General features: G+C 49.8%; 2 protein-coding genes across 3 annotated transcripts in view; both read right to left on the bottom strand.

Moving 5' to 3' along the window:
- vgll4b (vestigial-like family member 4b) overlaps nt 1-2182 on the bottom strand; it is a 41356-nt gene extending 39174 nt beyond the window's left edge. The window contains exon 1 of the mRNA XM_008290003.1: nt 2062-2182. The gene's annotated coding sequence lies outside the window, so the exon portion shown is untranslated. The remainder of the gene's footprint in view (nt 1-2061) is intronic.
- A 2512-nt stretch (nt 2183-4694) lies between these two features.
- On the bottom strand, nt 4695-10159 carry tamm41 (TAM41 mitochondrial translocator assembly and maintenance homolog). Of its 2 annotated transcripts, XM_008289973.1 has the most exons (8): nt 9791-10159; nt 8362-8544; nt 8022-8114; nt 7605-7755; nt 6861-7006; nt 6214-6379; nt 5824-5886; nt 4695-5353 (listed from the first exon to the last, which is right to left on the bottom strand). In XM_008289973.1, the coding sequence occupies exons 1-8, from the start codon at nt 9926-9928 to the stop codon at nt 5262-5264; spliced, it is 1032 nt and encodes a 343-aa protein (XP_008288195.1). In that variant the 5' UTR covers nt 9929-10159; the 3' UTR covers nt 4695-5261. The 2 variants fall into 2 exon arrangements, with proteins under 2 accessions (XP_008288195.1, XP_008288205.1); XM_008289983.1 differs by lacking the exon at nt 8362-8544.
- Nucleotides 10160-10589: the final 430 nt, after the last annotated feature.

The raw sequence follows: 10589 nt of genomic DNA, 5'->3' as shown, positions 1-10589 counted from the left end.
GAAGAATATCAGCAGACTCAGTATCAGAATGTTTTACTCCCACAAAAGTCCCCAAAAGCTGAAGTGCACCAGACGAAGCATGAAGCCGACTTTCATTCGCAGCTTTTTCTCGATACTTGACACTGAAGCGATTCAGTTGTTACTCAAAAGGTCTTGAGGTGGGACACACCTGTTGGCGTCTTCATAAAACATGACACTCTCATTATATCCTGTGTCTTCTATAGAATACTACCTCTGACTATACATCACAGGGCTGGACATCATGTGTACCTTATCACAGCTTTTAGTATGTATGTCGAACATGTTGATTTAAATGTGTAGAGCTAAAGCCACCTAAGCAGGCTGCTGTCCTTTAAATGTGGCTAAGCTAATCCAGGCTAACGGAGGCTGACAGGCTCAAACAATCCTGATGATGAGGTTCTTTGAAAGCAGCTGGAGGAGGGATTTATTTAAAACTATTTTGCACGCATGCTTTGAATAAAGGCAAAGTGAGCAGAGAGTTAAGAGGCAGGCCGGCTGGAAGTCCTCCCAGCATGCACTGGGGCAGCAGATCCATGAGGTGTGTTGTTGTACTTTACTGCCACTACTGTGGTTCTACATGTCATGGCTACACCACATGGTCGCTGTTTCCACACTTCTATCACCAACATGAGACGCTACCGGCGACACGTCTCCACGCCAGCGATGGCGGCCATGACAGGCAGGTTCTCCTAAACACACAGCCGCCTGTCGGACGGTCTTGTGCCCACTTTGTGAGCAAAGCATTCCTGAAATATCCTAAATGAACACTTTCACGTACTGGCTTCTGCAGGCAACCGTTGAATAAGACTTAATGTTCAGATGACAGATTACATGTTTTACGCTCCTGCCAACAGGCAAGGCTCCCAGCCGAGTGGGTTCTGGTTCTCAGTACCTGAAGGTCTGGATCAATGCTTCACAGAACACGAACTACGTTTATGAGACATTGATCAGGTAGATGTGATCCGTGATGATTACTCCAGGTCCATTTACCATCAGCTCTGAAGGAGCAAAACAAATCCAGACTCATGACAAGTCCTCAGTGTTCTAGTCTGGATGACTTGGTTCTGATGCAGACAACAAGAACAGAACCTGCTATGTGGTGGATTCAGACAGTTCTGTTGTAGAGGCCTGCTATAAAACACCTGAACTGACATGTGGAGAGCTCCTCCTGTCAGCCAGCGGTCCAACACAGAGAACTAAACGAGGATGTTCTGGTTCTGGTTGCTAGACAGAGTTGAACTGAACACTTCTGACAGAGAAAACTTTTACTTCTGTGGATCCTGCCTGAAGCTCCACGGCTGCCTCTCATGGTTCTGATCCATTCTTGTAAAAACGTATTTTGGGCTTTTCAGGCTTTTCTCCCACATGTGGACCGGTCCGGCCGGCCCAGCTATGAGCGGTATTTGTGGATAAAGACAGAAAGCCGTGTCCAGCGCCTCTCGGTGCATTCCTCAGATACCTTCCCTCGTTTACCCGGAAAACATGAGCCACAGAATCAGCCAGAACCCGTCCAGAACCCCGGACTGGACCGACCGGTGCAGCGGAAACGCGGAACTTCTGTCCCAGTCAACATAAATCAATGACGCGGTTCTGTTGGCGGCAGGATTCAGCCGATCCGGGAGGAGAGGTGCTGCTGCACCGGGCTGGACCGGCACCGTGCTGGACCGGCACCGGGGCTGTTCTCGGTTTGTGACACTTTCTGCCTGGTCCGTGTTTAAACAGGATCACAGGACCCGGTGAACCCGGTCCTGGTGGACCCAGTCCAGCCGGAAGCCAGTGGACCCGGTAGAGCCGGTCCAGCACAGACCCGGCCCAGCCTGGAGCGGAGCCCAGCTGCAGGTGGTTCTGACAGACCCGCTCCGGGAACCCGCCAGTCAATGAAAGTTGGTGCTGAGAAGGCGGAACCCCGTCCCGGTTCCTCTGCGCTCTGAGTTCACGTCTCAGAAAACAGCAGCGAACTTCTCCAGAACACCGAACTACAGCCGAGCCGAACCGATAACGAACCCCAAACTAACCAAGCTGGTGCTGAGCAGCTCTTACCTCCTTCCAGCGCCACTGTGGGGTCCAGAATGAAACCGTCCACACACACACACACACACACACACACACACACTCACGAGGAAGTAAATTAAAAGAAAGTAGATCCCACTGAGACACAAAGAACCGAACCGAGCCGAGCGGAGCCCGCTGGACAGACAACAGTAGCGGAGCGTCGGACCGACTCGGTAGTAAACGAGGAAGGAGGAGGAGGGAGGGGGGGAGGAGGAGGAGGAGGAGGAGGAGGAGGAATGCCTGGAATGATGGAATGAAGGTCCTGGCAGGTGGTGAAAGTGCAGCGCGCTGATTGGCGGAGCCCAGAGCAGTGAGCTCAGCATACATTATGACGCGGCGCGTTGCATCACGTCCTCCGGAGGCGCGCTGCCGCTGCCGGGACCGGCCCGAGCCCAGCGGCACCGAGCAGCAGAACCGAGCAGCGGCGGCCCGTGAGCTGCTGACAGGCGACCCGGTGCTGGAGGCTGAGGAGCTGCTCAGGAAGCAGACAGAAGGAGTTTCCCGCCACCACGCCTCTTCCTGTGGGCGGAACCAGTTCATACATGAACACAAACTGGACGTCACTGGTTCATTAACAAACACTTTTTTCATCACTTTTATTGTTTTTTGTGAAATATTTCTTCATCCAACCGGTTTTTCTCCTCTCTGGTACATCTACTCCAGTTCGGTACCGACGTGCGGTTCTGTGCTGGTTCCTGGTTCCGTTTCAGGCCACTTGATGTTTCACTAACAAGGAAACACTCAGCAGCAGCAGCAAGTAACGGAGTACATGTACTCTGGTGTGTGACTGAAGTACGAACCTGAGACACGTGATGTCCTGTTAACTGGACTGCACGTGTCCAGCAGCACCGGTACCGTATGCTTTATACCTGTAAGTGTAATTGTAATGATGCCACCAGAACTTCACACATACAGCCGGACCTGTTGGTGGACTCATCCCTGAGCCAGCTGGTAGACTCCAGGCAGCTGTTTCCACATCTGTTTCAGGCTCCTGTCAAAGCATTTCTTCCTATTTTCAGATTTTCTACAAACCAAACAATCGTTTGACTGATGGACAAAATAATGAGGACAGTGACCCGTCATGAAGACGAGCAGAACCGGCACATAACAGTCCAGATGAGCTTCACTCAACCAGCTACATGAAATCCTGCTTCTACATTAATGTTGTAGTCGAGACCGATCTGGAGAACTCCAGCGCTGCATTCATGAGGACCAGTCATCTAACAGCTTCATGCAGAACGGTACCACAGGCACTGGACCACAGGCACTGGACCACAGCCTGTCTGCAGCACTTCCTCTCTGAACACTGGCTCTTGAGCACATTTCTGGGAGAAGGCTTGCATGCTTTAACAGAGTGTATTTACGGAGCGGTCTTCTGTGATCCGTCCTCTGCTGAGAAGACGGCTCAGAAGCATCTGTCCCATAACAAAGGTCCCAAACTCAACAGAGTGAGTACGAGGCACCACAGCGGCGTCTTTAGCAGCATGTTACCAGCTGAGGTATGTTTGTGTAAGATTCCCACTAACAGCTCTGTATCGGGCCGAACCAAACCTTCATGAAGGTGGAAGCTGTTGTTTTCTGTGTGGACCTGAACACCTCTCTGCTGAGTAATGACAGAGGACAACGTGCACTATTTGTCTCTGTAATGTGGTGGAGAAGACGCACAGAAGGCCGTAAAACAGCAACACGATGTCAGACTGTCAGAAGTGTAGGTGGTGAAAGTCACCAAACACACAGAGAGGCAGCGACGGCTGGTCCATCCCCACCAGCACCAAGCAGGAGACATCTGAGGACGGAGTGTAAGAACCTGCTCTTAGATGATTCATGTGTGACTCACGACTCGGTGAACAACGCAGTGACAGGATCAGGAGTTACTGGAAGTGCTGCTGCTGTGGTGGAACAAAGGAGCTCCAGGAGCTCTGGGGCTTCCTGCTCTACTTCTAAAGATTCCTGATCAGAAGGGGAAGATAGCAGATGTTCATGTTTACTGGACAAGTTTTACATCCAGAAATGAAAACTTAGACTTGATTTGAAAAATAATGTGTTGAGTGTTTTGATTCCAAAAGCATGAGCCAGAGCTGGAGTCTGTGTTTGCTGTGGTTTGTTGTGGATGTGAGTGGGTTCCTCCACCTGTTTGAAGCCTCTCGCTCTGCTGGATTCAGTTACATAAAACATTTGACGAGAACATTCATGATGAACATTTAGCAGATTCTGACTGCAAAGAGGCAGAAGTGTCACAAACAACCTTGCTGACGTCTGAGCTGCTCCAGTCGGACGCCTCAGCCTCCATTCTGTCACTGCGGACACTAAACTCTGCTGTCGCGTGGCGAAGCTCCAACAGCAACGTCCTGGAATCGCCTTGAATCAAAACAGAGGCTTTTCTCACTAAAACAACAGGTCTGATCTCACACAGACTGAAGTGTGTCACCGTGATGTTTCCGACTCCTCGTCCCGCTCGGTCTGCTTTAACAGATCATATGAACCCAAACGAACCCGTCCTCTGACCAGCCAGCGGACGCAGACGAGAGAAGCTGACGACGTCCACAGAACATTTCTTATGACTTCCTGTAAAACCACCTTGGATTTTATGGAGACCTGAACGCATTAAAAACAAAACCAAGTTCTGTGTTAATAGAGTTTATTAAACCTGTTTCTTGTAGCTGAACTTTGCTCAGCTCACAGAAACAAGGAGTGAAGTAACACTGACAGACGTCCAGGAGACCACGTCTTTGCATTACGAGTAGACCAACAAGACGCGTGTTAATTCCACATAGAAATGTTATTCTCCATTCCAGCATGTTGCCGCGGCCCATCACCTGCCGTACGGTTCAAAAGATGGCGTCCTAACACACAGAACCAAAGTCACGTCTTAAACGTTAAACTCGATCCGATTCAGCCTCATGAGTCACTGCAGCCGCCACTCAGACCCAGATCGGTGGTAGCATCAAATGTCAGCCGCTATTCAGTCCAGCTCAGGAAATGTCACCTTTTATTCTACGACTTTTAATGAATTTAGTGGAAAGGGCAGACGCAGACATGGCTGGAGGCAATCCAGTCTCACACCTGTGATTGGTTCAGACGCTGGAGGGACACAGCCAGACGTTAGGGGGCGGTGGTTCTGGCCGGTTTGTCTGGGTTAGAACAAAAGGACGGACATTGTTGGATTGTCAGACAGACGGGTTGGTGGATCAGGACATCTGAGAGACGGACGGCTTCCTCCTCCAGCCCTTCCACATCTTCAGCAGCTTCTTGGAGCTGTACGACGCCGTCTTCCACAAACCTGAGAGGGACACGAAGAGCAGGCGACGTGAGCGACCACATGGGAGCGCTCTACACTAAAACAGGCACTGGCATGCAGTGGAAGGCTTCAGAACACTTTGCAGATATCCACCTTCCCCACAACACATTTCTAATTAAAGACAAGAGGCCACTGAAGCAGCCAGAAGCCAGCACTCTGCCCAGTAAGGCTTTGTACGGATTAAAACAACATGTTGATCAGTGAGCGTCTGAGGAGCTCTGGCCAGATCGTGGTGTCTCTGGACACAGGGAGGTTCTCCGTTTCCCATCTCTAAGGTACCAGCTAGCTTTAGGTCAGAGAACAGTCATGTTATTCTGCTCATCCAGCTAAAACGTGAACAACTGCATTTTCTGAAGTGTCATAATATTCCTTTAAGGGACCTGAAGAACCAAATGAATCCACATGAAGACATCCTAACAATGAATACTGTGCGTATGTATCAGAGGTCTTACCAGCGGTGGCGATGCCCTTAATGCTCTGGGTTATACTGGAGGATTTCACAATAGAGGAGACACCTGAGGAGGAACAACAACAAGCTCAGACCTGCTATTATCACACCAGCAGCATCTCACCACTGACAGAGGCTCTGGAGCTGCTGTCCAGGGCATTTCTGATGTTACCCATCAATGCCAACGCAGGACATTCTTGCCCACGTGTTCATAAAAGCCATGAATTAAACTGTTCATCCATCATGGTGTTAATATTTATCGTTCCTGGACTAGAGCGATGGTGAACCCTCCTCCACCTCTCCTTTCCCCTTCCTCTCTATTTATGCAGATGTTTCTCTCCAGCGTCTAGACCGCCGATCTTACAGCAGACCATCTCCTCTTTGTGGTCTGTACCTTGGTGCACCACTGCTCCACAGTCCGGGTCCTGGGCCACCTGCAGCAGGATCTCCTCCACATCCCGGTTCTTCCCTGGAGGGTCGACCAGCTTGGTGATCCTCTGCTGAAGAGTGCGAGGTAGCGCCATCAGCTGGGTGAACTGGCCTTCTGGGCTTTTGTCAACCTGCAGGAGCACAAACAAGAATAAATGAAGGGAGGTGCACACAGACGACCAGTCACAGCGACGCTCACCGAGCCAGAAACAAGGCAGACCGACAGGCAGAGTTATTACTGTTCACAAGGAAGTGTGCAAACATGGCAGCACCAGGACATCCATGTGCTGGTGCTGACCCTGCTAATCTCCCAGCTACAAGTCAAACCATCACGTGGATAATTCCATTTTAAAGGCAGCACAGACAGGAACCTTACTGCACTTCTCCATCTTTGTGAAAATATTTCTGTAACTACACTTAAAAAGGAGAGTTTGGTGAAAAGAACGAAGCTTCAGTTCATGCTACAGACCTACAACCTGTTCCTGGGAAGTGAAGCTCATGTCTTACATTTTAATCATGTTTGAGGGGTTTTCAGGTAAAGCTCCAGATGCAGCTCATCCAGCCAGGTCATAACAGTCGGTGTGTGTTGTGTCTCTTGTTGTCCTTTCATACCTCCAGCTTCCCTTGGTGGGGCTTGTAGACCACCTGAGGACAGTCCCGGAGGATGTTGCTGTACAGAATCCTGAAGTGCTGAATGTTGTCTTCAACGATATTGGCCACTTTGGACTTATCCTCTCCAATCACCATCCTGAAATCCCCTGCAAAGGAGCAGAAAGATGGTTTCCCTGAGCACACATAACAACAACACAACGTCCACAAAGTCCTGTCAAAGTCACGTGTCAGATGTTTGCTTTACATGTTTTGTTCCACAGCAGTAACAAACTCTGGGACACTGAACGCCCTCCATGTTCAGTTTCTAGTGTTTAAATACTCATTAGCCTGCGCATCAGGACATGACCTGATATCACTTCTCTGGTCATCAGCATGTAAACTAAGGATTCACATCTACGTACGTCCTTCTATTTCACTGACTAGCACAAGACAACATAAACAGAGTGAGTTCTGTCAGTCCTGCCAAACACACGGCGGCTCGGGGAGCATGAACGTCCACATCGGACTCAAAGGTTTTATCCACACAAGCTCGAGTGTTATTCCAGAGAAAACAAACCCTGGGACGGATCTCAGCCTCCTGCTAACACGGAAAACAACAGCAACATGTGTTTGTGTGCCAGTGGGAGAAAAAGAACAAAAGAGAGGCTTTTATTATCCAGATCTAATGTCTGTGTGTGATTCATACGACTGCATTAACCTTGTTAATATCACAGCGTGTAACCTACAGGTTTACAAGCTGCTCACCAGCATAAGAGAGACCAGCGATCTGCAGGAAGAGGTCCTCCTCAGTGAAGCTCTCCGGCAGCATGAGGAAGGAGGCCGTCACAGCACTCTTCAGATTGGCCACCAGGGCGGCGCGGAGCTTCCCATTCTCGCCCTGCACCAGCATCTTCACCTGCATGGGCGCAGACGCTGCATCAGCACGCTGCACACGTCATCACGGCCTGAGAAGCTGTCATTAGACAGGCTTTTACTTCAGTCCAGTACAAAGGAACCAAAGACTGGCCTGACCCGTGTTTGAACAAAATGCATACGCCACCTCACAGGTTTTATCTGAAGCTCTGCTCTGGAAACAGTTGGTCTAACAAAGACAAGCAGAATAAAACTAGCTGCAGCTGTACATGTGTGCCAGGTTCTGGTTGTTCTGATCGGGGTACTGACGGGTTTGTGAAGGCGTCCGGCCACATACATGGTCTTCCAGTGCATCAGGTCATCGATCAGGGACTCCGTACTGATCACACCGTATTTGATTATCTGAGAAGAGGAAGACAACAGATTAATTCAATAATTAAAGTCTGACTCTAGACCCACACTAACATGGTACCGAACCGCAGAGACGTGCTGTGAAAACCCTGATGAGACTCTTTAAGTCCTAGAAGAAGATTTTAGAACACACTTGGAGAAGAAAACCTTCATGTTGTATTCTTATCTAGCAGACATGATTCCTAGCGTGTGCTCCTCAGTGGGCTGCAGAAGAACAGAGAACCGTGTAGATATTCACCCTCCCATCCACGGGCACCAGCGTGTTGTAGTACACAGAAGCTCCGTGCTCGTTCTGAATCGAGCTGATCGTCGTGGGGCCCAGCAGCTTGAGGATGGAGTAGTGTTTGCGGTTCTGCAGCAGATTCATGGTGTGCCACGTCACCGGGTCGTCCACCGCAAACACAAAGTCCAGCATGTTCCTCTGCATGTTCACAGGGAAACACAGAACATCAAAACAGTGAATGTGGAATCCAGAGAAGCTTCTCTGTGAGCTTTGTTCCATCCATACAGAGGATCCTAGCAGATGAGGAGCTGGTGGACGAGCAGCAGCTCAGTGGGTGTGAAGCTTTCTGTCTGATGACCTGCACGACTGTGGACCTGCTTCAGAAACACTTTGATTCTCACATGTTGTATTTTTGAAACCAGTATTTGGAAAATAGATGTTTGTAGTACTGATGAGCAGGTACTCACAGCGCTGAAGTAAAGCTCACGTACACGGAGCTCATTGTGTTTACTCTGGCTGAAGCTTCAGAGGCTCGTCTAACTCTTCATGTTCTACGATGGAACGATTCTGTCACAGATTTATGATCAGTCTTCTGGGAATGTGACGGATTAAAAACATGCAGCAGCAGCTTGAATGATCAGTCGTGTTCATCAGCATGGCCTCTGAACTCTTCCTGAGTGATTATGATCGACTAGATCTGGTCCAATTAAGGTTACAGACCGGCCTCCCTAAAGTCCTGACTTGAACCCCGTCAAGAACCTGTGGACTGATGAAGACTCTAGTCTTTAGCTGAACTGCACTAAACTTGTCAAGAGGAGCGGTCTTAGATGCAGCCGGTGTGCACGGCTCCAGAAAGCCCCGACCTGGGCTGAACACGGCAGAAAGACATGTAAATCCTGTATAGTTCTGACCCAGAAGATTCTGTCACATTTCCAGGACAGCTGTAACAAATCTATGAACAAAAAAGCTGGTTTGTGTGTCAAAGACACGTGCTTCAGTGAAGAGCTCTATACCTGAGCAGGTATACACAGTCTGTGCCATACGTATGTGTAATAAAGGCCTTTACTATGCATACGTATGGTCCGTACAGGTGGAGGTGAACTTTAGAAAAAGAAAGACAAGAGTTCAGATATGGTAAGATTAGACTTTCTAGCAGTGATCTTACTACAGTGATGCTGATCTGGAGCTCAGTGACACTGTGTGTGTGTGTGTGTGTGTGTGTGTGTGTGTGTGTGTGTGAGGATGGAGCCTCTGGAACACTGAGTACAGCATGAACACATGAAACATAACAAAACCACAACATGACGTAATAACCCCAGCAGGTGAGGAGTCTCCTGTCCTGGTCGTCGGTGTGCCAGCAGAGCGCTTCCTGTCCGTGACCTCCGCCTCCAGCGGACCTGTTTAAGGTCGTGACCCAGTTACCGGGTTAACAGGTGAGTCTTACCTCCATCTGACCTTGGCTGGTCCCGTGCTGCTTAAAAACGCCTGACCCATAGGCGAAAGCTAAACTGATGTCCTGCGGAAACTGTGCCAGTATCCTCCTGTAAAGCACGCCGGTGTTGTGCAAAGCTGGAAGCGTCATGTTGAACTAGCGGCGGTACCGAGCCAGCTAAACGCAGCCGGCTAGCGGCAGAACAAGCGACGGAACCGGCCCGAAAACAAACAGTCGGCCGCATAAAGTGGAAGACACATCTCAGACGATGGTGTCACTGACATCCAGCACGAACCCGAACCCTGCACAGGACTAGAACTGCTTGTTCTGTCGTTTAACTCCGTCCATCGGGTCAGTGTGGGTCGGCTCTGGGGTTGACGGTCGACTACAATATGCGTCACAGGTTGCGCCGCGGCCCGAGGGCTGACGGGAAATGGAGTCCAGGATGGCAGGTGAGCGACCGAAACCTTTACCCTGCGCTCAGGCGGCCTCAGAGTTGTTTGTTGGCGATTTGTCGTGTGTCATTGGATATTTTAACACATCGCTGTGGTTTAATACTTGGAAATTAATCAGAGGAAGTCCGAACGGCTCTGAAGTCGTCCAGCAGAGGGCGCGTTTCTGTCAGGTTCAGCACTGAGGTCCTGATGTGGACAGTCAGCTGTAAAACCAGCACTCAGGAAAGTTGTGTTCAAAGAGAAAGTACAGGTTAACACAGGACCACACAGTCCTCTGGCTGAATCCAAGCCTGGTATAAATGCAGGAGCCAGTTTATTAGGTACACCCAGCCAGCAGTCTGACTCTAACCCGCCTT

The sequence above is a fragment of the Stegastes partitus genome, unplaced genomic scaffold (genome assembly GCF_000690725.1).
Source record: "Stegastes partitus isolate 25-593 unplaced genomic scaffold, Stegastes_partitus-1.0.2 Scaffold14, whole genome shotgun sequence".
Classification (NCBI taxonomy): Eukaryota; Metazoa; Chordata; class Actinopteri; family Pomacentridae; genus Stegastes; species Stegastes partitus.
Note: the sequence above shows the minus strand (reverse complement) of the source record. Positions and strands in the feature narration are given on the sequence as shown.

What these genes read in the sequence shown, in the direction of transcription:
- tamm41 (XM_008289973.1), bottom strand. Translation starts at nt 9,928, where the DNA reads ATGACGCTTCCAGCTTTGCACAACACCGGCGTGCTTTACAGGAGGATA. An exon ending in TGGTGCCCGTGGATGGGAGG is followed by an intron (nt 8,115 to 8,361) that starts GTGAATATCTAC and finishes TCCTCTTCTCAG; the next exon opens with ATAATCAAATACGGTGTGAT. An exon ending in TAAGGGCATCGCCACCGCTG is followed by an intron (nt 5,354 to 5,823) that starts GTAAGACCTCTG and finishes TGTCCCTCTCAG; the next exon opens with GTTTGTGGAAGACGGCGTCG.